The sequence below is a fragment of the Acanthopagrus latus genome, chromosome 11, assembly GCF_904848185.1.
Source record: "Acanthopagrus latus isolate v.2019 chromosome 11, fAcaLat1.1, whole genome shotgun sequence".
Lineage (NCBI taxonomy): Eukaryota > Metazoa > Chordata > Actinopteri > Spariformes > Sparidae > Acanthopagrus > Acanthopagrus latus.
This window is the reverse complement of record NC_051049.1, coordinates 19,148,040-19,175,136: the sequence shown is the minus strand read 5'-3', so window position 1 is coordinate 19,175,136 and position 27,097 is coordinate 19,148,040. Positions and strand designations below refer to the sequence as shown.

Genomic DNA, 27,097 nt, shown 5'->3' with positions numbered 1-27,097 from the left:
GTTCCTAAATGAGGCCCAGGCCCTCCCTCACCTGCTTTGGATAACACAGGCGGCAGAAAAGGAAAACTTTCAAATCAGCATTCTTTTACACCACACGCACCCTTCAAAAATGTCTGACACAGACTTTTTACTGCCACTGTCTTATTCATTCTTCATCCGTAGCAGTTTTATCATCATTTGCCAACTGGTTCAGTTGACAGTAAGAGCGCAGTTCTGTCACCCTGTGGTACAGCCAAAAAAGGGTGGTGCTAAAACTCGCCGCTAGGTTTGGGACAGTGAGTGATGGAATCGCCAATTGCTGATGGCCAACAGTCACTCTTAAACGTTTTACACTTTTTGTTCTACATTGGCTGCTGTTAGAAAACCAAGGTGGTACCAGCGACATCTCTCTTTCTCCGCAGAGCATGTGTGATTGACAGTAGAGTGGAGGGAAAGAGCGAGCTCAAAGTGCCCACTAGTTAATTTATTGTTGATGGTGTCAGCCCTTGAATGGATATGAAAAATAAAAGTATAAAATGCTAAAATTGGTTGCCAAATACACTTGGCCAGCTGTATACCTGGGCAGCCCACCCAAGTAAAATCTTTGAGTGGGAAACCCTGCCCTTGAGCAAGTTGACTGTTCCTCTGTGGGACAGAAACAACCCAACAACCAAACAAATTTATTGTCCATCTCATTGTTTCACCATGGACATCATCATTTACCAACTCAGTTGGCATTGCCCAACCGTATTCAAAATGACCAGCAATGATGTTGCAGGACTAAAATGTTGCTAATCAAAGCATCTGCAGCTTCATAGAGTGACATCTAAATGCAGATGCAGTCGCTGGCTGTTAGTGATAACAGTGTAGTGTGGAATCATCTACAGCGAGAGAGAGAGAGTAGGATAGATGTGCTACTCTTAAGCACACACCAAACTCAATTGTGACTCAAATCATCGAATCTAGTCATGAAATCAAGGTCTTGAAACATCTAGAGTATAGATTCGGATGATGTGAAGGAAAGTAATTTAATGTTGTTAAGCCTTGGAAGAGTGACAAAGACTTGATATTTACCTAGAGAAACAAAATATTTCATTTTAACTACTAGAAGCTTTTTGGTGGACATGGTGCAACTGACAAACTATTTCCCCATGTGTCCAGTTATTTAGCCCAACGTCCAGAGCTCAGCAGCATTAAACTAATAAAGAAATGTGCATTTTCAGTGTTTGGAATTTCAATGAGACTCAGATGCGTGCTGATCAGAGGGGGCGTGGGGGTGAGGTTAGTAAAAATTGATTTTCGGCTGAGTAAAAGCAGATGCGTGAGAGTGAACGAGCAGGCATGGGCACACGCACACACACACACACACACACACACACACACACACACACACACACACACACACACACACACAAACGTCAGCAAGAATATTCCAGCACGTATGCACAATCACACACATTTCTACTCCACCCAGAGTACTCACACGCACACATACACTCCTGTATTCAGGAGGAAGGTTAATTGAAGGTTATAACTGGGGAGCTGAAGACGAGAGGCTTTCAGCGGTAACCCGTGTGTGTGTGTGTGTGTGTGTGTGTGTGTGCGTGTGTGTGTGTTTCACCCCCTTTGCTCGGCCCTGACCTCCCCACTCCCCATTTCGTCTCCTTTTTTTCTCTCCCTCTCCCTCTGTCATCATCCAAAGTCCAGTTAAAATGTGCAGCCATGCAGATACCTACAATCTCATTAATTCAACCCATCGGCTACACTGCAGTGCTAGCTCCCCAGCACCCCTCACCCCTTCTCCTTCCACCATATGCAAACAGTTCCTCTAAAAGGTTAATATAATCTGCCACTGCTGAGGTTAACTATCCGTGGATACACTCTAAGAAATGATGTGTCAACACATCTTCCTGCCTTGAATCTTTTTTTATTCTGTATTCCCATGAATCTATTAGTGTGTGTACATTCCAAAAAGTATGCTACATCATGTTCTTGCTCTGCTAAAACAAAGATGATGGCATTAATTAAAACGGTGGTATTTAACAAATGAAAACTCTGCAAGGGAATAAAGTTTAGCATGAGAAAAGTTAAAAAGAGATAAATAGAAAATAGATTATAGAGGCATTTAGTTAGTGAAATGATGTCATTTAAAGCAACTAATTAAAAGCCTGAATGTGCATAATTGTTGTTGTTGTTGTTATTATTATTATTATTATTATTATTATTATTATTATTATTATTATTATTATTATTATTATTATTATTATTCATTAAAACACAAAAACAGAAATTGAAATATAATAACATACAAATGATCAAAACAAATGCGCATTCATTTATGATATGACTTCTGCGTAATGAGGTGACCATTAGTTTTCCCTCTCTCAGCAAAACCAGCCACATTTTACCAATCATGTTGTTGCTGTCCAACTTTAAATCGGTCTCCCTTTTCTTTTTAACTACTCCATCCCATTCACATCCATGTTTCTCATCTTTATTGTGCAACGGCAAAATGATATCACTGTTATAACTCAAATTGTAGCCTCTCCTGAGAGAAGTGAATTTATATTGAATTCTTTTCTGTGTAAAGGTAACTCATTTTTCCACATACTCACCCCTCAAACTGGATAAACTTCTTGGATTTCTCTCTTTCGGTGGTCTAGCCGATGCCAAAAATTCCTGAAATGGACGATCTGAGTTCAAACTTGTTGAACCCTGAAAAACTGTTGTCTAACTTCCTCCCTGTCAAAGTGATTTTAAGCGATGTATCCAGTGGGGCTGCTCTGCAGCTTGACCTTGACCTCTCACCTCCCTGTGGAACTGAAAAGTGATAGGTTTCTGTAAGCCTCAAAACAAGATAGCAATCTCATTATTCAATCTTCTGAACACACACAGTGACTTCCTGTGTTCTCCTGTTCAGGAGTGGATGTCCTTTCCTGGGAGAGGTATCAAAACATGGCAGTCAGTCTCTCTATAGCTCTGGCTTAGCGTCAGGGTTACTGTTGGTGTGTCAGAGTAGAGATACTGGATACAGCCAGTAAGCTGTGAGTTGTTTGCAGTGATTATTAAATGACTGGTATGTGGCAGGGACCGGTGTCATTGAGCATAAACCCCTTTCCTCTGTGTCAAGGATTGGCTTTACGTGATAGGAGGCTTTGATGATGCTTGTGTGTATGTCTGCTTATGCGAAAGTGTGTGTGTGTGTGCGTGTGACAACACTTGGTATTCGTGCGTGTTTGTCTTTGTGTTGATCCATACATGTGTGGGTGTGTGCATGTGTGTGACACTTGTGCACAGAAGCTCTTTGTGTCAGCATGCATTCGTCTTTGTGTGAATCCATGCGCCAATGCGTGTGTGCACCCTTCCGTCGTCACCCTCTCAGAGCCTCTCTCCCACACACACTCATTAAAATGTCATCCTAAGCGGGACCATCTATTCTATCTGTGGAATGCAGTAGGCTGGGAGGGAGCGAGACAGCAGCCATATTGAGTTCCTGGAAAAGAAAAAAAAAATGGAGGGGCTGTAGGGGTGCAAGGCAAAATGTGGCTTTTTGTTACTGTGTGTGTGTGTGTGTGTGTGTGTTTGTAGTCCCATTTATACACTAGCTATTTTATAGAAGGTCTGGGTGTAGCAAAAAAAAGGTTTAACAGCTAATTGATGAGTTTATCAATACATTGATTGACAGCAGCTTGGGGAATTGATTAGTCACCTTTCAAGTAAAAATAAACGTAACCCTGTTCCGACTTCTCAAATGTGGCAGCCCAACATCAGAATACATGTTGACAATGTACGACAATGTTTCTGCAAACCATCATATATTGAATCTTTACATTTCTTTAGGTTCAATTTTCAATTTTATCTTGGGACAGCAATGTGGTTGTGATCTGGTTAGGTTTGGGCACAACAAACACTTGGTTTAGGTAAGGAAAACATCATGTTTTGGTTTAAAATACTTGTTTTGGTTGCTACAAAAATATGATACTTTGTCCCAAAGCATAACATCCATTGGTTCCACGCTTACAAATGTTGAGATGAAGTCTTGAACCCTAGTCAGTGGCATGGCATGCCTTGTTGCTCAGGTCTTGGTCCTATTACAATAGCTTTATAGTTGTATGCTAAGGGAGTTATAGCATAGCTTACTACTACCACTAGTGTATATAGCCACTGTATAGCTGATGTGTGCCAACATAAAAACAAAATGTAGCCATTGGAAGTATTCACTGGAGATACCACGTTGTGACTGAAATAATTTTCATTATTCATCTTGGGCTGTTGTGTTTTCTCCAATGACTTTGTCTTGCCACTGCAGATGTGGAGTGAAGAACAGAAAGCGAGTCAAAAAAAATTTTTTTGTTGATCTTTTTTTTGTAACACACATCCAAAAAAGCCTAATTCTACTTCAGATATTCTGTTGGGCAAAACATACGCCTTTCATCCACAGTAGTTGAATGTGTGTTTGTAGCATATGTAAATTAAATACAATACAATTAAAGCCTGATGCAGTCTGATCATTTATAAAACATCCATTTAGTACTGCTGTATCAGCAAGTGTAAGCAAGGCCTTCTCTATCTATATGTACTGCAGGGAGAACAAACCCAGTTGCAGTCAGACAGAATTCAAAGCAGTCTGAAGATGCTATTTTGGGCGCTAGAAACTTGTGATGGACACCAAATGCACTAAGAGATTAATGAAACAGATGAAGGAAAAAAAAACAGGTGACAGATAAATCAATAGTATAGCGGCCTAGGCCCTAGAATACCCTACAGTGTTCTTTAATATAACAGGAGGAATACCCATTTTACATCAGTATAGCAGAATTGTAAGAACACCCCAGGATATAGCCTATAAAAGGCTGCAACAAATGCATTATTGAATACCACTGAAACACACTTGTAGGATGATTACAGAAATACTATTGTGAGGCCATGGCAGACGAGAAATACCTGAATTGTGTAACAGCTGCTGCAAACTCTACTCACTACATCAGATCATTATTGTTAGATTAGAATAGGAACTTCCCATCAGCACTGTTGTCAGCCTCCCACTTTCTCCTGCCTCTCAGGCTCTCCCCCTTCCTCCTGTTTCCTCCAAACCCCTTCGTTTTCATGGTAAACAGACAGATGAATAATTGAATCACGATCGATTCGTTTGTGTCGGGCTCAAATGTCAGGGTGTCATTTGATCATTCCCCACCCCCTCGCCCACCACCTTACCCACCTTCCCGCCTCTTCATTACTCTGTGGGACCAAACATCAGGCTTTCCACCTTTCAATAATGATGATGAGAAGGAGGATGCCGCCCCCCATCATGGAAACGCTTCTTGAAGGGATTCACTGCTTGAATGTGGCACTGGTCGGTCTGTTCACAATTGTTTGCTGTCAGTGTGTGTTTGTTCCTGCGGTGTGTGTCTTTCCTCAGCCTGAAAGATGCAACTGTGTGTGTGTGCATGTGTGTGTGTGCGTGTGTGTGTGTGTGTGTGTGTGTGTGTGTGCGCGCGCTCCGACCCCCAAACTGTTAGCATTACTGTGTGAAGACCAGTCACCATGTTGTTATTTTCTCCTCTTCCCCTGCTCACAGAGAGCAGAGGAAGGCTGGCAGACAGGGGGTGGACGGAGGGAAAGAAGTAGAACAAACAAGAAAAAAAAAAAAAAAGGCAGGCAGATGAGTGATGTTAAGATGAGAAGAAGGGAGGAGAGAGAAGGATGAGGATGGAAAGCAGCAGGGGAGGTTTGGAAAAACTTAGGAAAAACAAGTGATTGTCAAAGGAATTCAGCGAGGGCATGCAGAGTAGGAGAAGAGACTGAATGACAACATTTATGGAAAAATAGAAACAAAAAAACAGAACAGGATTGTAAACATGAAACAGAAAAAGCCCGAGGTGTAGTGACTGCATTACTGCATCAAGCAAAACAACATGTTTGTGGAGAAAATCAAGCACATTACCGTCAGTGCCTGATTACACTATGAATAAAATATTACTTATTTAAAATATCACATGATGGGGTGTTTCATGGGGAACAGTCTCCAACAATGCTGCAACAAGTATTCACACATCTCTGGTTTGATATTTAGCGAAGTGCAGAAACGGATATTTGTCAGGCAGTGTATGTTTAGCTTTCTCCCCCTTTGTAGATTCCTCTTTTTGTCCCAGTGTCTGCTCACTGTGACTGAGCACTGCAGCAAATAGGCACATTCTTATATGAGCTCATTTGTGTGGTTCAATTTGGAGCAAGTTAATATCTGCCGACTCATTTCACCAGGTACTCAGTTTTATCTTTGTCATGCTTGTGGATAGTGCAGTTATATTACTTGGATTTTGTGTGGGTTGTAAGTTTTGCTATATGACTCGTACTTATCTTTTTCAGTCAAAACAATATGTCATAATTAACTCAGTCACTCCCAAAACAAAAGATGAAAATGAGCAGAAAAGAGACGCAAGGACAGAAAATGTTAAATGCTTTCATGAAGTGGATATAGTTGAGTCTCTGTCAGTTTGTGAGAGTGGCACAACACAGATTAATTCATTTGCAAATGTGACTGATTATGACTTTGGGGCTAAATACTGGAAAACACTAAATGACCAATATTGGCAGCCAACCAAACATGCGATCCAAATGGAGAGAAAGAGAGTGGTGAAAACAAATGGCAATGAGTGATGGAAAGAAGATAATAAGACAGAGAGAAAGTTGTAGTTCGTGTGTGTGTGTGTGTGTGTGTGTGTGTGTGTGTGTGTGTGTGTGTGTGTGTGTGTGTGTGTGTGCGCGCGAGTATTGGGGGGCACAATAGCCCCTGTGTATCTGCTGAGGATGATGAGGAAAGAGGGGGCAGCTGGTTCACATTTCCATGGTGCAGGGAGATGGCAGCCAGCTGCACTACAGCTCCGAACTAGCCTGCCCCTCACACAGACACACAGACACACACACACACACACACGCACACACACACACACACACACGGTCACTCTGGTGGAAAGTGCTGTATTGCTGTTGTTGCTCTAGGTTCATTCATGAGTCGACCTGGCTACGAACTATGCTGCAATGCCCAGGTGATGGAGGCAGCCTCAGGGGACCTTGTTAGTGACAAACACACTCACATACACACACACAAACACACACTCACCACACACTCAATCCATGGCCAGATTGGATATCTGGGACACAAACCATTCACCAAATGAGATATTTTTTTCTCTGAAACTCAAAACATGATTTCTGTATTTTTTATTTTGTTTTTGTTTGTTTTTTTCAGTTTAACTTCTTGGTCTTTTTTTACAAGTATCTCTAAAATAAAGATGAATCTGTCACATGCAGAGCTTTTATTAACAAAGTAATGTACCGTGCTTTCAAAAAAATGGTCAAAATATAATTATAAAATTGATTTTGGCGGACGAAACAAGCAACAAAAAACCCTATATCTCATATTTTGGCATTTTTGCACCCTCTAGAGAATGATAAGTCATGGTCAAGATCACCTTTTTTTCTTGTGCCCCTGCACATCTCTTTTAAGCCTTGGTCATTCTCCCGAACAGATTCCGATAGCTGCAGACTTTCACACACTGCTACATACCCACTACAGTCAGGGGTATGAGTACGCAGACATGTTTAACACATGCACTCCTGTTGTATTTGGCGGAACAACAAGAAAAGTATAAAAGAAAAAAACCTGTTAACAACAGACACAGACGACCAAGTATAGGAGCAAGGATGGGATTACAGCTTTGTAGTTTGCATTACAAGTGTTGCCCTGAGCTGTTGCAAGGATGACGTCTCTCTCTCTCTCTCTTTCTTTCTCTCTATATTGTTGTTCAAAAGATGCACAGCTGCACCCTAGCTGTCAGATGCAGAAGTTAACATCGCATGGACTCTTCTGGCAAAGCAGATGCTGAAACAATGAATTTACCTTCATCCTCTTTCTCTCTCACTCATTAAATGCTCAGTTAGTTAGCTGATGTACATGTTTTCTTATTAGAAGATAACGAGGTGGCTTCTGTAAAGCCACTCCAGAAAAAAAATACACACATATTTTATTGTCAAACATTCCAGAGTATTGAGTTGTTGTCTGCTTTATTGTTCAGTTCCGCTGCACATAAATTATGCTTGACTGAGCCGGGAATGAGCCAAGTTCTGCAATATATACAAGCGTGCCGTGGCGCCCGTGGGGCTTTGGGCTTTGTCTTGTTGACTCTTCAGCCGCTGATTTTGTCATTGTGTCTAATTTACCTCAGAGGCTTTTCCGCTATCATGCCAGCAAACACAGGGCTGAAATGAGGGATGAAAGGGTAATAGAAAACTGATTAATTTTATAGTACCTGTTAAGCTGCTGTGTGTATGCACGCGTGTGTACAAGGGATAAGTGGATAGGTGGTCCAGGCGCATTGCATAACGCAGAGCATTTACACACATTTGTGCATGTGCGGGTGTTCGCGTGAGTGCATGTGAGAGTGAAATCCAGGCTCGCGCACACTTTAGTGTACATGGACACACACAGACAGCACACACACGTACAAGTGAGACACACACACACACACACACACACACATTGAGTCTCTAGAGAAGACAGAAGAGGGGTGGGTTGACCAGATGGAGCAGCCCGCTTCTTGCTGAGTGAGCCTGACGACAGCCGAACAGCTTGAGGTGTACCGGAGTGGCAGGCCACAAACACACACGCATGCAAGCACACACACACACACACGCGCACACACACACACACACACACACACACAGTCACATATCATACACACAAATATACTGTACATGCAAATACACTGACAGATTAAAAATGAAGTATACACACAATACACACACCATAGCACAACATGCCAGACAAGCCCTTAAATCAAGACCTATTTACAGTACGTATAATTGAGAGCTATAGTGTCATAGGTAGTTATGGCTTTTTGGCTCACTCGCTGTCTAGCCGAGTGCCTAAAAACAATAGCCAGCTTCTTTTCCCTTCCCACTCTCCCTCTCTTCATTTTCACCTTCTCTCCCACCTTCACTCCTCTCTCCTTCTTTCCTCCCTCGCTACGAAATCGTGACTCTCCAGTCAGCCTATTCCCTTCGCTGTGATTAGGGGCTTTGGATTCCAGCCTGCATGCATTTCAAGGCCCGGAGGCTTTTGGAAAAACCAGCCGTCTTTTCCAATCCAATAAAGAACGGCAAGTGAGGGTGATCCAAATATGCGATGCGAGCAAGCAAACGAGTTGTACACAACTCTTATGGTGAATAACAAAAACAAAAAGAAACATAGAAAGCGGGGGGGGGCCTCCTAGTTGAATGAAAGCCAGCCCCTCTGCCTGATGCCAAGAAGATGAGCGGCTTGGTGGTACGGCAACCTGGCATGGATGTCATCTTTTTATGCTTCCTCTCAATGTTAGTTCACTCTCCCTCTCTCTTTTCCCACGATTAATTGGCCTGGTGTTGACATCATTGGAACTCCTGAATGTTTCCCCACTGTGTTTTTATGGCCACCTCCCTGATGTTCTGATTGAGTTTTCTGATAAGCCTTTAAAGGCATGTTGGCCACCATGTTCTCAACAAGAGTGAGATTGTGCATGTTTTCATTCCACCTCTCACAAAACAGCCCATCAACCGATTTCACTGTGTTCCCGAACCCTGATTGAAGGAGCCTGGAGTGTGTCAAACAAGTTCGAGCTCATTCGTTTAGGTAGCGTTTAATCAAGAATGTTTTGAACGAACGGATGAAAATCGAGGTATATCTGAACAGGAAATGCAGAACAAAATTATGCTTAGAAACAGGATAAAGAATAGCATGTTAGCTTCATAAATTCATTCATTGTCTCTGTCGCCTGCTGCTAACTAGGACCCAGAAAATGACCAGTGGTAACTTCTGAAGCAGCTGGCCTACTGTAAATTTAAATGTAGCTCATGTAGCTCATTGTAGCTTATGTCTGGTTGAATTATCAGGAAAGATAAAAAAAAAAGAACAAAAGAAAAAACATGGGATCAGGATGAGACAATGTAACCAGCTATGAAATCAATACTATTGCACAATGTCTGCGTAAGGAGCCTTTAAGGACACTTGGCCAATGATGGCGACTCCTTGGCAGAGACGGACCATGGAAAATGGCCACTGGGTGTGCTCAAAACAATGGGAGAAATCATTTTTGTGTCTTCTCTTGGGAACTGTCTTTGTCTTGGCGTCTTCTGCAGTTTTGTGTTTACCTCCTGATAGCTAGTCAAGGGAGATTCCCAAAATGAGAAGGCAAGCTGCGGCGAACAAAAAGAAAACGTAGAAAGAATGCAGGGGCCAACGCCAGTGGCTAAAACCTGGAGAAGAAGTCCAAGTCAGAACCGTATCAGACAAATCCAAAACAATAGAAAATCTGCCTCGAGACTTGACATGAAACTTAGACCAAGCTTGAGCCTGGTTACGGATTATGCTGTGAGAACATGGTAATCCATAACTGGATTACAATAGTAAAACATCTCAAGTGTATCTTAGGCGCTTCCTCCAGCCCATGCGGGGTGGTGGGCCAACATTCTGTCAGCTTTGTCTGGTTTGACTAATCTAAATCACTAAAACTGTAAGTTCTGGTTCAAACCTGAGACAGGAGATCGGTTTGAGCTGCGAGCTGCTGATTCAAGGGTAGCAGGAATTATAGCAGCCACCATCACTGCCAAAGTGCTCTTGAGCTAAGTGCCTGAAGGCTGCCACGAAGCACTGACTCTGCAGTGTGAACTCTGTTTTGACTTTCTTCTGACCCCTTCTCTCTCTCTCTCTCTCTCTCTCTCTCTCTCTCTCTCTCTCTCTGTCTCTGAGCACTCATTGTTCTTCAGGTCTCTGTGGCTGGCAGTGGCTCCACAGCCTTGTCTGGGGCCAATATGATACATTCATCTGTCTCCATTAAGTCTATACACCCCCCCATCTCAGACCCCATCACCTCCAGCCCATCCCTCCCAGGGCTTGGTCTTCAGCCTGTCAGACTTGCTCGTCGATCAGACTCATCCACTCTGGATGTGGTTTTGCCTGGTGTCTGTCTGTGTGTGTGTGTATATGTGTGTGTGTGTGTTGTCTCGTCTTCTTTTTGTCTCCTTTGCTCCTTCTTTTGAGCTCTCCAACCATATAAGTGTGTCTATATGTATTCCTTATTGCATGTGTACATATGTACATGGGTAACTATGTTCAGCTCCTTTTATAGTTATAGCAGAGGAGTAGAGGTACCCCCTGCCCTCTCCCTCTGTCTCTCCATCCGTCTCTTCTCTCCCTCTCTTTTCCCTCTCTCCCCCTAACTCCATGCCGCGTGGCAAGCAGCACAACAATACACACAGCATGGGTGTGCAAAGTGGTAAAATGAAAACACCGAGAAAATGAAAGACAGCGCGACAGAGGGAAAGGGGTCTTGTTTATGCATTAGTTGCAGGACTTAAAAGCCCCCCCACCCACTCTTCCACCACTTAAAATCAGCGTGGGTACTGCAGGCAGAAAAACAAACAAACCCGGTACCCCCCGCCCGCCCCGTCGCTGCTGGGGTGTTGCTGTTTTGAATAGCGCGGAATAAATTCGATTTTGTGTACCGCAGTCTCCTAAAAAGGATATTTTATATGATTACCATAGCATGAGTGTGGCTCCTACACAGAAAGTTCCCGAAAAAAAAAAAAGTTTGCATCAGTTTCGAGTTAAAGCAGGCAGAGATGGATGGCTATAGTTAGCCGTACCCTGCTGTGAAGGAATCTGTGGTGCAAAAAAGAAAAAAGAGGGTTTAAAGAGGTTTACCAGCTGTCTGACCTCTCACTTTTGACCCCAACACCTCCCACCAGCCTCTCCGACTCCCATCCCTCCCCGAGCCCTCTGAAATTCAGTCTCAAGGCGACAGCACACAGAGTGACGCGGCGTTGCAGGGGATTAGAAGGACGGTGCTGGAGGAGGGTCATTGGTCAGAGTGAAAGGGTCGGAGGAGGGAGGAGGGTGTTCGAAGAAGTGGCTGCTGAATCTGCGGACGCGGTGTGAAGGAAAAGCATTGAACACACATGTGAGAGGCCGTGTGTGGCCACTGTATGCACCCTCTTCTTATTGTCGAAGTGTGTGTGCGTGTGTTTTGTGGAACCGCCATTGTGTTATCCTCACCGCCTTTGCTCCTGGCTTTTTACCCACGTGCACGTCTGTCGTTCACAATAACCTTCTGTCTGCCGCACAAACAAACTCTTTATTCCAGTGGGTGGGAGGAAAGTGAAGCAGTTCACAACACCGGCTCTGTGCTCCTGTAATTTAGATGTGGAGGAATACATTAATATGGATCATGCCACATCATTACCTCCCACTGAAACCCCCCCCCGACTGTACGACATCTGCCAGCCACTGGCTCGGCGCTCAACAGGTCACATGAGGCGGTTTGTGCCTCAGTGTTCGAACCAGAGGACACAGGACTTTTTTATGCCCAGCTGCATGATGGTTATCTAGAAACACTGGGGGGATTTTCACTGGACATTTTCAGTCCTGGGCGTCTTCTTTTGGACTATTGTTCCACTTAAGTTAACAGTTAACAGGGATCAGTTAACAGGGATCATCCCCATGGGTCCTTGAAATCCGTGAAAGTTTGAGGGGGAAAAATTAAGGCCTTTAAATTTTTTGAAAACAGACCTGGGTCAAGTGCTTGAATTTATTTATTTTCAGCAAGGATAGAAATTGTCATTCTTTCGATATTTTCCTCTTAATGTGAGCAAATGGGCTTTGTTCCGCTGTCTGCATGTGTGTCTCCTCCAGTTAATGGCCATCGCTGTAACACTGCACAATTTAGAAGCGAAAACACACTCAAGGCCCTCTCCCTGAACTGACTCTGTAAAACCTGCTAGATGTCATAGTAAAAATTCTTATGATGTAGCAGTAACAAACCATCCATGTCTCACACGGCATGTTTAGACCCTTGAATTTCAGGGGAGTATGCTCAGAAAGTCCTTGAAAAGAGTTGTGGGGACCCCAGAATATATGTGAATTGTCCTCTTTTGTGATGTGACTGTCCATGGTTTATTGATCTCTGCTTTGCCTGTCTTTGTTATTTTGGGTAAAGTCAGTATTTTCTCTTTTATTGTCTAGTTTCCTCCCTACCGCCTTTATATTGGAAAAGCAGGGCTCTGGGTTTGAGTAAAAAAGTCCCGAGTCAAAGTGTCACATTTGCTGCTGTCTGTTCCTCTGGTCTTTTTAAAGGTTGTGAAAAACAGTTGTCTCTCCCAGGCTTTTTGGTGGACGTGCTGCTGGTGGTTGGACCGTGATGGGTGGACTGACAGGCAGAGAGACAGAGTGCGGGTCAAACCTCGCCATCTGTCTCTGATCTTTACAATGCTGTGTGACTGACAGGGGTTCAGACACTCCCTAACCTCCAGCCCAAACAGGATCTAACCGCAGCTTTCTACACATGCACTTTCACAACACTAATTACTGTGGTAGCATGTTTGTCTCCCTTCTTGTACATAGAACCATATAATCAGATCCAGTTACTCCAATCAGGCATAATGAAAATCCAGCAATTTGCAAATTAGTACAGGAACATACTGACTAAAATGTTACGTGTAAACAACTTAATCCCAAGGGACAGCAATGGCAATATTGTGTTATGCAAAGCTGGTGTCGTGTGTGTGTGTGTGTGTGTGTGTGTGTGTGTGTGTGTGTGTGTGTGTGTGTGTGTGTGTGTGTCTGTGTCTGTGTCTGTGTCTGCCGCAGTACCCAGAATGTAAATTTCTGGGAGACCAGTAACTTTCGTGTTCACTCCTTCTTTTAGTCAATAATCAGATAATAAGCACAGAGAAGTGCAAATTAAAATACACCTAACCTAATCACACATGGGAAAAAATTAATCTTAGAAGCTCTGGCTACCACCGCGAGGTTACTAAATACTACTTAGCCAGCTGATGAGCTTTGGCCCAGTTTCAGAAGCAAATTACCAGGATTAACTTGATTTTCAATTAATTCCCTTTTTAAAAAAAACAAGAAAAGGAGCCCGAAAAAAGATGACCACCCTTGATGAAGAGAGGGGTTTGTTATCAACAAACCCAACAGACCTTACCCCCGTGTGTTGTGAGTGTGTGTTCCTATATCAGTGTGTCTCGTTTTGTGTGTGGCCCTTTCTCTCTCTCTCTCTTTCTTTCCCACTCTTGAGACATGTGGGATTAATCCGAAAGAGGACAAAAGGGAGCCTTAGATATGAACTCTAAAAAAGACCGCCACTGCTTCGGCAAAGGATGCAGCTTCATATTATATCAAACTGAATGAGCGCTGTGAAAGCAGGTGAGAACTACATTTTGAAACCTGGGTTTGAAAAGACACAAAACGGAGCTAATTTACTGGATGCTGCTGGCTGAGATCCCTGTTGAGATCCTATGTTTTTTGAACGAATAAAGCAAATGAATTGAAAAGGCTTCATCTCTAAAAGAGGCGATTGTACTTTTCAGAGCACAGCATGGAAGCTATCCATCGTTAACTCTGACCTTTAGAGCAAACGCCCAACCATTAGGTCCACAAATAGTGTGTGATCAGTCCGCATAGTTGCACAGCAGAGGAGATTTTTTAATAAGTCAGGTTTTATATCTGGCATTTTTCAACCTGCATCCTATTAAGCAGAAACAGAAGTACTCTTAAACATCACATGCCCTTGATGGCTCAGTGTAGAATATTTTCCTCTAGTCATCTGCTGCATTTAATTCGAAGTCTCTTGTTTTTAATGCTTTTACAGCCCTCTTCAGCACACAATATTTCCATGTATTTACAGGACAAGCAGCCCCTTGAAAAGAAGTGTCTTATACACTGAGCCCTCTCAGTACACCGTGCGTTTTGTCTCAGCAAAAGATTCACACTTGATTTCTGTATGAAACAGGATTCATCATTAAGATTTTAACTTTTAAAGTAAGGGGCCAAAGATAGCTGCAGTTTCACTCAGTTGTGAGATTTTGTGAACATGCCAGCAGTCATTTTGTTGTGTAGGTGTCGCAGTTTCTTTTTTTCTTTTTTTTTTTCTTTTTCCCAAACGGCACGCATCTCATTTTGGAAGAGGAAAACTTCTCAAACCACACAGCAAATGTTGCACGGTGAGCCCTGCCAATTACACAGAGGAGTTTTTGGAGACATTTTCTAAACACCCTGGTCTGCCAGTCTTCTCCTCCTCCGCCTCCTCCTCCATCACTTAGAATAATCTCATTTCCCCCCTCCATCCGCAGCCCATTTCCACAGTGAATATGAAACGTACTTCCACAACTGTCCCAGCTGCCCTTCAAAAACTTATCCCCCTCCCTCCCCATGTGGCAAATTTTAAAGGGCGTTTAAGCCTCTGGCCAGTTGGTGTGACGCTTGTCTGGCTCTGTTGGCGGAGGGCCAGGAACTAGTGTCACCCCTCCTTTTCCCAGTTCTCCTAACCACCACAATCTCTCCTGCACACACACATGCATACCCGACCAACTGCCCCTTCATTGTCAAGGACTGTCTCACAACCCCTGTCTCACCTCCCTTCTCCAACCTCCAACTGTGACCTGTACTGTGTCCTATAATTAAATGCCTCCCCAATACCTAAATCTAGCACCTCTTCCCAGACTCTGTGTGGCCATCAGACAGCACCACCTGTAACCTCTGGCTTTTACGATCCTTGGCAGCCTGTGCGACGGACTAGCGGAGGCAGAAAATAAAAACAAGCGCCCCTCTTTGTGTGTGTCCGGTGTGTGCGGATTACGTCTGCCAAAATGTGGCATCACAGTACGACGGGGTTACACAGCAGACCGATAGTGTGTCACCCCTTAGTGGTAAACAAAATGGCTGTGCAATAAAGTCCGCATTTAGGAGGTCAGCTTGCAGCTCAAGCCTCCCAGCTGCCAGCCCGCTCGCCCCCGCTGCACGACCCTGATGCACGTTGCTTGTGCACTCAACCTCAACCGAGGTGGATTTCAGCTAAAAGCCTCACAGCCCTGGGTGTTTATGGGAAGGACAGTGCAGCCTCATAATGTTCAGAGTAAACCCATTTCCTGCCGATCGAACTCAGAGCAACACCTGGAGAAAAACAAAAGGTTGGAGATTCAACAGGCGCCTGATAATTTCGTCTCAAAATCTTTTTTGTAAACCTCCAGCTCCCTTTGAAAGCAGTCAGACACAGCAGTCCATCAATTCTCCCAAAAAGGCGATAAAGGCAGCCTGAACATTGATCAGACAAAAATCACACAACATACTGACAGATTCTCAGCTTTTAAAAAAAACAATTTTGAATCTTCGGCTGACTCATAACTTTAAGATTGACCCCTTATAATTCAATACTTCTTCACCAACAATCATTTCACAAGAAAAGTTTGAAACTTCAAAGTTTAAAAAAAAAAACTGAACTTAATCCTCAGTTCTTTGCAGCAAAGTCTCTTTGGAAGGCAGAAAACCGGAGCTGAGAAAGGCTCGTAAGATCCCGGAGAAAGGTTATGGTGCTCCCAGGGGGACAGCAGATGGCCGACGCAAGGTGTCTCTGAGGTGTCAAGCACCATTTCTAGGTCCGGGAGGTTGGGAACAGTTGAGGGCAAAGGCTCATGGGAAAGCTACTCCAAGGAGAGGTTGCCAGGGCAGGGCGTTCTGCAGTCTCTTAATGAGGTCACGGTGGTGTAGCACTCCCCACCTATGCAAACAACCTTCACTTTAGGCAGAAAAAGGTGCTCATGCATTGCAATAACAGGAAGTATATTTCAGATACATTATGCTCCGTGGTTTACTCTGCGGCTACGAATCAGTCAGAGTATTCATAATGGCACCTATTGTATGTTTTATTTATTTGTCCCAGGGATCAAAGACTAAACCACCTGTTGGATGATGGTGAAGAAGTGGAGTGCGGCTTTTTTCCTACTGCCGCAGTTACTGTTGAAGCAAAATACTTCAGATGCGGATGTTACAGACAATATCGTTCAACATATATGAATATGTTTTTCCCTGCACAAGCGCCCTTTCCCTCCACTGGTGGGGTTAACGACAGGCGCACCTTTGTTTCAAATTCCTCCGACAGGGATCTCTCAGGATGGAGTGGATGGCAGCGAAAGAGTAAAGCTGGGAGGTAGATACACACTGGGGCATTTACATAATAGTCCTGCAGTTCCATGCAAATTCATGTGATTCCCCACCAAACATCTGCAATGCAAGCACAGTTTAGTATGCATGAGTTCGAGGGGGAAGGGAAGGGGGAGAGAGGAAATGAGGGAGAGGAGCGGATGGGGGTTAGATGGAGAATAAGAAAACAGAGACGGAGGGTTTGAAGGACGCTTAGTTTGATCAGGGGGATATTTTTAGAAGCCGAACACACCTGCCTTCAAACACGCACATACACACACCCTCTCCCGCTTATACTCTCCATATGTCCCTGACCATAGCTTGTTAGATCATTCCTTTTTTTCTCATGCTAGATTTTGCCTTGAGACGTAGCCAATATTCTGACGCAGAAAGGATAAAGAGTTGCAGCGAGTGAAGGAGAGAGCAAGAGAAGGGGGGGCTTTCCAATGACACATGGAATCGATACTATTAGGATAACCGCTTGGTGAAAAACAAACGGTTGCATATAGCCTTGTTTTAAAGCAGAGGTTGAGGTGTGTGTATGTGTGTGTCTTGGTCTACCTCTACTTCTTTCAAGCAACTACACACACACACACACACACACACACACAAATAAGATACGAAGGTATACATACATGAGTTCATACTAAATTATCATCCACCTATCCATATGCAAAGATAAGATCACAAAAGAAGCAGTGGAATATAAAATGACCTGTACACATAGGCTATGCAAATAGAAACCATTACAAGTATCAAGTACCATATCTACATATTTATACACACATAAATGTGTCATACATGTATAAATGGATACATGCACGCACATGGACGATATTTGTTCACAGCGTTGCATGTAAACAAGTACAGACACACGCATGCAACACACAAACTCGTGTGCCCACGCACAGTTACAGTGGACCTTGATCTAAGATTGTTGTGTTGTTGCTGTTCTGCAGGGTATGAATCAATGAAAGACCATAAACTGGTTGAGGTAAAATCCTGTAACCCGGGCATGACGCATAAAAACTTCATCTAAGGTGAGAGAGACTGCAGCGGGAAAGACGGCGGAGTCGAGAGACGGCCATGGCAAAAAATAAGGCAGCATTTCCTCAACAAATTGTATTTTTTCATCATCATCCAACAGAAAACAGCAATCGACTCCGGCTCATTTTCATGACAGTCAGCCGTTGCATCAGCCTCGCCCTTTTTATTCTGAGTATGAAAATCGTCGATATAGCGTAATCTCATGGGATTCCTGTAGATTTTATGTTAAGCACCACATTGTCAAATCCGCACACTATTGCCCAAGAAAATTACACTTGTCTCCTTTAAGTGAAGTTCTGTTTTTACTACATAGACCTTCTGGATGGGATGCTGGATTGTAACATCCATTCCTTGATGCCATTGTGTTACCACACAACCGCAGCTCTGCATAGTGTTTCAGCATGCTGCTGTTAGTATCAGAGATGTTGGGGAGTGGGGCTAATGTTGCTTGCCTCAAACATGCACATGAGAAAATCACATACCAATTCACAGTATCCAGACCATAACTACTGTCATGCAGTTTAAAAAAAAAAAGTCAGTCATAACTTTGTACTGTCGTGGCTATTGTGCAATTGTACAATTGTGTAAATATCTTTGAAGTTTACTGTTTATATTGTTCCAACTGCCCCTTCTACTTATAATGTGTTTTGTTTTGTTTTCTGCTTATTTATTATTACTGTTTTTAATTGAGGCTCTCTGTTTTGCCAGACCCCTTTGCTACTGTGATAAGGCAAATTGTGGGAGTATTAGGGGATTATCCTTTCTTATCTCAAATAATCCTTAACTAACTATACGAGTTCAAAACTGCAAAAGTGGAGATCAAATAAGTGGCATTAGTGCTGTTATAGAATAATCAAAGGAAGCTTTGGTAACATCGATTGTATAGCATTAGTGGCACTTGTTGCAAATAGTGTCGCCATTGGAAGAAAAATAACCTTTAGGTCTCAGCTCATATCACATGCCCTGCATACCCTTTATAGATAAATAATAGTTGTCCTTAGCTGGAATTTGTGTTCACATTTCCCTCAACAATACAAGAAGCGTCAGTTGTTTTGATTAGTATTATAATAATGTACACTAGCTTAGGGTTTATAACCTGTGAGTTAAGGTGTTCAAACATTTGTTGAAAATTGGATCTTCCCCATCCAGTGGCATCCGACAGATTCTTTTAACAGGTTCCTAACAGGGTTGACGGGGCAATACCCATCCTTGCAGTATTAACAACATCCCTACCAGGCTGCAGCAGGGTGCTGCTCTGAAAAAGGCCTGTCAGTCCTGGAGCCAAAAATTAGATGTTAATACACACACTCCAGAAACCAAACAATGCATGAAAAAACATAATCCTGTGGAGAGTCCAACTTTTTTTTTTTGTGGCTAGGCAAACAGAGAAAATATTCTTTTTGAAGTTCAAGACATCAAACACTCACTTTTGATCATCAAGTCCAACCAAACTGAGGTCTTTTTAACTGTGTGTGTGAAGTGAGCTTACTGTTCACCCCATAAAAGAGACTATTAATGTGGTCCCTCAGGTGATAAGTAGTTGTTTTTCTCCTCATGAACACATCTTTACAGTGTGTGTGTTTGTGTGCTTGTATATGTGTGTGTGTGTGTGCGTGTGTGTGAGAAGAACTTTTTTTAACAGTACAGTGTGTACAAGTGGACGGAAAGCTCTGTGTCTTGAGGTCACCGGCCGTCTTAAGGCAATACTTACTTGTATCTTTGTTCGCTGTTCACATTTTGTTCTTCATTTTTAATTGTTCCTGGCACACTGTGATGAGTGTGAGGAGGTGTGAGAATGTGAGGATGTGCACACAGTTTAATATCTACTGGTCCTCCTCTCATTTCATGCTTGTGACACAAATTCCTGTCTCCCCTTCCCTTCGCTGCCTTTCTCCATCTCAGCAATCAAATGCATTAGCATCAATATTTCATGGGGAAATGAGCTGAATTTAAAGCTTGACCATGTCAAAGTGAAGAGTCCCTGATATCCAGTGACTGCCACCACTCAACCAATTTGGCTGTAATTACAGAGGCCTTGCAACTGGCTAATATCTGGAGTGATGGCCAATTTTCAAATGGGAGAAAAAAGTTGTTGCGCCAACATATATTCATCACCCATCAGTGGGAATAACTTATGCTGACTGTATAGTCTTTGTAACAGTACAGCTGTACGTTTGAAACGAAAAATGAACAGCATTTATTTCATTGCATCGCTTCACAATCGTGTGCTTAAAGTTGTTTTACATGTTCCATATTTGAAATGTACTTCCATGCTAGAAAGCTAGAGCCTCCAATTGGAGTTACGTGAATACAAGTCCTTTTTTGATTCACCTGTTAAATGAGGTTTGATGAACCAACTATGAGAAAAGAAATGCTCCACTGGATGCTGTATTACTGATCAATTTATGGTAAAATTAACATGCACTGAACATTTGGTACTTTACTACAGGGCTTGACGTGTAGGCTAGTTGTTCAGGTCCATAACATGAGGTTATCTGTCCATCCATATTGCACCTGTGAGAATTTGGAGATAATTCCCCCCTCCTTCCATAGGCCAACAAGTCATCAAGTGTTCTTTTGGTGGATTATCAAACAGCACAAAGTTAGTCTTGTGGTTGCAAATGAATAGGCAGTGCATTTACTTGTCTATGCACGCTCAGTGATCACTAGCTATTGCCAAAAGAAATTTGCTTGTTGTTGCAATCATTCGGTCGCCTTACAATCTGCAGCACATGACCATGTGCAGATTCCTCTCAATCCCACCCTATAACATGGAAGCAGCTTAGGTAATGGTGAAGGTTTATCAATCGATTGGCCTCTCTGCTAGCATTGCCAGAATGCTAAATACTCTCTGCTTGTTTCTAGAGGGAAAGTGATGAATGCTTTTAGCAAGAGTTGACAGGTTCTCCCATGGAGGTGCTAATAGCATGAGAGACATGCTGTGTTATCCATATGATGTCTTGAGTGAAGGAACGCTCCAGTGGCAATCTCTGTTTGGAGCAGCATTTGCTGTTATGGCTAAAATGTTGCTTTTACCCCCCCCCCAATCCCTCAGGGTTGCTATGTATACAGCCTATCTTTCTATCTAAACATCTCTATCTTCTATCTGCTGAAGTGTAGATGCTCTCTGTGGTTATACCGGAGCCCGCACATGGCCTTAGGTTACGTTTAGCGAGGTCGTTCAACAACAATAGCTGTAATTGTGAAGTGTTGTGAAGTTTGTATAGCAACCAAAGGTGGAGATAGAAAACCATGCCCTGAGGGTAGAGCCATAAATCATAACCTTGGCATTTTGCGAGCATAGATAGAGTAATTCCCTACAGGCATGGCCAGACTCCCTCTACCTACACCAGTGTTTACAGTCTGAACAATCGGGGCATCATTAAGAACCCCCCCCACACACACACAAAATTCAGTCCACCCTTATCCTCTCTATTCATGTTTCTGTATTTCCCTCAGTTCTTGCCAATGACATCACCTGGCCTCCAGTCCAAGAAAAGCAGAAAAAGACAAGCAAGGACACGCATGTTGGTCGTGTGTCTACAGTATTGTGTTGAAAGATGAGCCGAGCATCTGAAAGACACCCACTCTGTTTTGGCATGGCGTCGCCACAAAAGCCCCATTGTTGATCTGTCCCTCTGTGTTTTTGTGAGTGTGTGCATGAGTCGGATTGGATTTCTCTGTTTGAACTGCGTTTGCAGGGGAAAAAAAAATGAAAGTGTGCAGAGGCCAGCAGCCTTACACTGTGTGTGTATCTTTGTCTCATATACTATATGGGGGTTTTCAATCGCTGCGTTTGTGGTAGCTGAAGGGTGTGGCGCTTGTATATGCCTGCTGTCTGAGGTGCTTGGTTACACTGCAATTAGACATCATTTTCTGCCTCGCACGAGGCTACGGTGGCAAACACAGCCACCTAAAACAGCAGCATATATTACACCTCCAACTCCTTTGAGGGTTTAGCAGCCTGCCATAGTTGACATAATCACTCCTCCTTTTTTGGTCAGGTGATTTTTTTCTATCATCATTATTATACATAGTTGTAGTAGTTTTAGTTGTAGGAGTCGTACATCTGTTATTGTTTTTCTAAATTTGTTGTTTACTAAATGGATCAAATTTGTGCTCTTCTATAAGTTATGTAATTAAAGACTGAATGACTTCCAATTGTCATTTAAACATTCGTAATAGCCAAGAACTTCAGTGCGGTCTTGATATTTGGCTATAAATCCATTCATTGTGTTCACCGCGTTTCTCTGTCGATTTGCCTTGGCCTGTGTGCTTCTGAACCTGACTGCGTCCGAATGACAGAGATTGTAACTGTCAGTCAGTTATGCCGTTTTTGAAGCGCGCTCAATTCACATTTCAGCCTTTGACACTTGTCAAAAGCAACTTGCAGCGAGTTAGCAGGTAAAGTTTTATGAAGTGCTCAGGGACAGTTTGAAAGTGGCTGTTTCATGGATCAAAACCGTAAACCTGTGCTGACAGAATATTGTCTTTAACCTCTAGGTTACCCCAGACGAAAAAGTTCCTTCAGGGCATCCGCCATAAACAGCACACAGTCTGCACAGTTTGTGCTATACAGTACCCTGTGAACCACCCGGCGCGGAGGTAATTAATCTCACTTCTAAAGACTCGCCCTAACCTCTCATGTTGGCTCAGCTGAGCGGGAGCACCCCCGGAGCTGGGAGGAGTTCAGTGTCTTGCACAAGGACACGAGCGCAGGGCAGATGCTTGCTGACACAGGGGCTTGAACGCGAGCTGTCTTGTGATCTGGCTCCTTTGAGAATGGACAGTTTTGTGTTTTCGTGTTTACAGCTTGATAGAGACAAACGTTGCTTTTCGATAGAAGTGTCCTTGAGCAAGACCCCGCACTTAACTGGAGGATACTCCAGATAACGGTGTCAGCTGAACGGTGCACACTTGGAAAAAAAAAGAAGAAGAAACTGACAAACTCATTACATTCATGTCACGAATATCTCTCTCTTCTGTCTTTCTTTGTCTCTTTATTCATGTCCTCTTAATTAAAGAGTATGTATTACTACTTGGTGGTGGCTCTGTGCTGCACTAGACATATCAATGAAGAAAATGGTGTGTGTGTGCGTGTGTGTGTGTGTAGGGGTGGGGGGGGGTTGGCATGCGTCCCCAGTCCCTCTGTGTAACTTGGGGGATTAATGGCAATTTGACTAAAACAAAGAGACGGTGCCTGGGATATCATTGGGTGCCTGTGTGTAATTACAAGGCAATGCGATAAGCAAATAACGACAAGATCAGGCGATTAAGAAGGAGGGAAAAAAAAAGAAAGACAACAGTGACTCCCCTGCTAATTAAGGGATGTGAGAAGATGCTGGTTGTGAGATGGGGAGGTTGACAGGTTTGGGGGATGTGACACTTTGCTTTCAGTAGTGGCACCGACACATTACCTGCCTTCTATTTGTGTGTCAGGAGCAATGAGGCGTTGTGCGGAGTGCAGCAGAGTGGCCCGGCATGCTTATCAAAAGTCTAGTCCTGTCGTTGTGTGCAGGACCATCACCTTTTCATCGCAAGTGACTCCAGCTACAAGGATCTTTTTTATTTATAGCGTTGGCAGAACTGAAAATGATTTTGGATCTGGGTGTGTGAAAACCAGTATGACCGTCAGCAGAAGCACATCGTACATAAAGTATCTGACAAAAATTTCTTCTTTGCCTTTTTCTTCAGAGTGCCAAGCCGTTCTGCGTGAAGACCCCAACCTTCCCTCCGCAGTCGGGGCCTCGGCGCTCCAGCCAGGTCAAAGATCAGCCCCGCCCCACCCCTCCCTGCCCCCCTTTCCCTACTGGAGCCAAGATGGCAACCATCGGTGCCCCTCGCCTCTCCTTGCCACTCCTGTTGCCTGTCACCAGTCTGCTGCTATCACTGCTGCTCACCGGCTCCCACGCCTTATGTAAGTATCAAGATGTTGACTAACAATGATTCTACTGATAAATGTAATATGTAGAGTCCTTTAGAGGCAGAGAAGGGGCAAGTTAAATCCCCCCACCAGTCAGAAGCATTTTTGTCTTCTTGCCCTTAGCTGAGTGTTTGAGCTTCACTGTGTAGAATGATACATGTGCAGAGTTTGACACTAGATGGCTGATTTCACATTAGTTGCTGAAAGTGTAGATGTTCTCTATGCTCATTGAAAATCTGATTTAAGAGGCTTGCCTGCAAGTATGATTTGTGACATCACGAAAGCTTTTTAAGCCAGTTGTGGTCCAATATTAAGCAAACATAAATATGATATGGAAACGTTAAGCCTCCAGTGCACATATGCTGAGAATTGACTTTACAGTGAAGTCAGAGACATCTTGTATCCAGCATTAAAATTTGTGAAATGAGAAAAAAAAACTGCATGTTCATATATTCTGGTAATTTTTAATGAGGGGGGAAAGAATAGTGTCTGGAAAAAAAAAACATGTGTAGAGGGGTTCTTAAGCTTTGGTAAACATTTCCTTCCTTTCATAGAAGATACCTTAGCTGCTTTCTGCTACTGTCCTTTTTCAGTTTGCTTTTGGTGAGCCTGTAAAGGCATGTTTACTATCTTAAATTGTTGACATCTTATCTCGGAAAGGCTGTCTTCATCTCAAAAGGCCTGTTGTTTGTAGACTGCCATTGCCTCTGCCTCTGCTTCTGCTTCAGCCACAGCAAATATGAATTTAGCAGCAGTGTTGAGAGTCCAGTTTGATTTGTAAGAGTGAGTGCCGTTGTCATATCTGCGTTTGTCTTCGAATTTATACCAGAGATGATTTAAGATGTAAGGCCTCAGTCATTTCGCTCAAAGGGGCAGTGACGTGTAGCTGTTGGTGGACATGTTCTCTGTTGAAAAAGATTTAACATGCAACATTTCAGAACAAGATGTTTTTTGTAGTACCGATCAGAGACTAAGACAGCGTTAAATCATGGATATCATAAAATAGTTGCCATTTAGGAAAGATTCCCGTCTGTAGAAACTGTCCTCCTAACTTCCCATGTTAGAAACAGAGGAACGTCAGTATAGTCTCTTATCCCACCCTGTCAACTCCTGCTTAGGATTTGTTCCGCACCATTTCCCCGTTAAGATGGGCTTAGAGCAGCATTAAGGAGACAAAAACAAAGAGGAGGCTCAGTAGAGAAATAGAACAAGAGTGATGGTGAGGTGGTGAGGCTCCCCCTTGGGTTTCATTGTTTGTAAATCCTGTGTGTTGGTGTGCGCGTGTGTGGGTAAGTGTGTTGGTGAGTATGGAGAAGAGTTATAAATGTATGGCGTGGTGAATGCGGGTCCGTCTGTAGATCATCATGAGCATGTGCATCGGAGTGTGTCGGCGACAAGTTTGTGCTTGTCGGCGTGTGTGCGTGTTTACCGACCATACACACCCGTACTGCATGCGACGTGTGTATGATGGGCGTGAAAAATTGCCCTCGTCGTTTTTGTCTGTGTGTTGTGTGTGTCTGAGGTAAGGCAGGGCTGCTGATTGGATCCAATTCGCTCCCTGTGAGAGAAAAAAAAGGACGTTTGGGGTGAAAAATAAAATATTAACTAGTTTCTGGTTTAGGCTTCTTTAAATAGCTTTTGAATTACAACACAAGTTTGCCACAAAGCGCCTCAAATTAGCTTCATTCAGGTGTAAATGAACAGCACAACTAGATGAGGTCTGCCAAAACCTGATGAAATGAGATCCAAATGAAGAGACGGAGAGCAAGAGAATAAAGATACATCTCATAATGGCACTTTGAATATGAACAGATTCAGCCCATTTGACATTTCAGGCATACTGCTCAACAGTCTAGGTGTCACCACTGAAATCTTGAGGAAGTTAAGACAGTTTCTGTCTATCTGAGGTAATTTGCGAGATAAATTGCGTTCTTTAAATTGCATATTCTCTCCGTCCGTCTTCTGGCTCGTCTCCCTCTGACATTCAGTGAGTGTGTTCTCAGCGGTTCAAGATAACATGAGGAGGACTTGATTTTTTCTCATGTTGCAACAGAGCTGTCTACTCTTGATTGCATTGTGGTTTGAGTGTCTGGAAGCATAATTCGAGTATCTTTCAGCCCAGTTGGCTGAAAACATGTAAAAATTGCACTCAGACAGATGTCAAACAGATGTCTTCCTTCTCCCCCTTTCTGCTTTCTCTGTCTCACCGACAGCACGGCCGAAAGCGTATTTTTCAGAGTGAAACAAAAGCAAAGGTGGACGTGCACCTCCTCCTAACATGTGGTGTAGCACTAGTTTTTCTCCTCCACTTGAACTTATTCACAACTCGTTTGCTCACTCTGGTTTAAATAACACTCAGTGCAGTTTGCTTCATCTTTGATGGAGATTAGCTTGCCCCCCCCCCCATGCTCACACACACACACTTGTAATGCACTAACAGCAGGGCTCGCTCCCCATCTGTCAGTATCTGCCAGTCTTTGTCTGCTCTGCCTGTGGATATGATCGCTGTTTTTGTCAAGCTCTCTCACTCTGTCTCATTGTCTCTTGCTCATGTTCACACATTTGTTTTTTTTTTCTCTCCTTGTCCTCCTCCCTCCCTCCCAACCAAACACACACACACACGTATGCAATTCATGCACATTCTCTCACTCTTCTTTCTCATCTCTTTTTGGGGCCACACAGCGTTGGCCCACCATCATGTCTGGAAATATATGCACACACCCACACCCTGCCTTCTTTGGCTCTCTATGATTTTCTTTTAAACACACACGCACATGCACGTGCACGCTCACACAGACACACACAGACACACACACACACACAGCCCAGTGGTGTGGTTGTCCAATTATAATCGCTCCCACCTGGTGGACTGAGAGGAGTTTGGGGGACACCAACCCCCACCTCATATCAACACTTTGTCCTTCTCTCTCTCTCTCTCTCTCTCTCTCTCTCTCTCTCTCTCTCTCTCTCTCTCTCTCTCTCTCTCTCTCTCTCTCTCGCACACGCACTCACGCACTCACACACACACACGCACAGTGGATGCCACCCTTTTGCAAAAAAGGCCTGGCTGAAAGCATGATGTCATCCCATCCTCTCACATCCCTCCCTCTCTCTGCCCTCCATCCCTTTTCATT

The 27,097-nt window shown here is 43.5% G+C and overlaps 1 protein-coding gene across 14 annotated transcripts in view; it reads left to right on the top strand.

Annotated features, from left to right (window-relative positions):
- The window catches only part of ptprsa (protein tyrosine phosphatase receptor type Sa), a 237,333-nt gene that overhangs the window by 79,489 nt on the left and 130,747 nt on the right, over positions 1–27,097 (top strand). For all 14 annotated transcript variants that reach the window (XM_037114068.1, XM_037114065.1, XM_037114067.1 and 11 more), the window contains one exon: positions 23,735–23,957. In XM_037114068.1, the coding sequence (XP_036969963.1) occupies positions 23,861–23,957 (97 nt within the window). In that variant the 5' untranslated portion in view covers positions 23,735–23,860. The remainder of the gene's footprint in view (positions 1–23,734; positions 23,958–27,097) is intronic.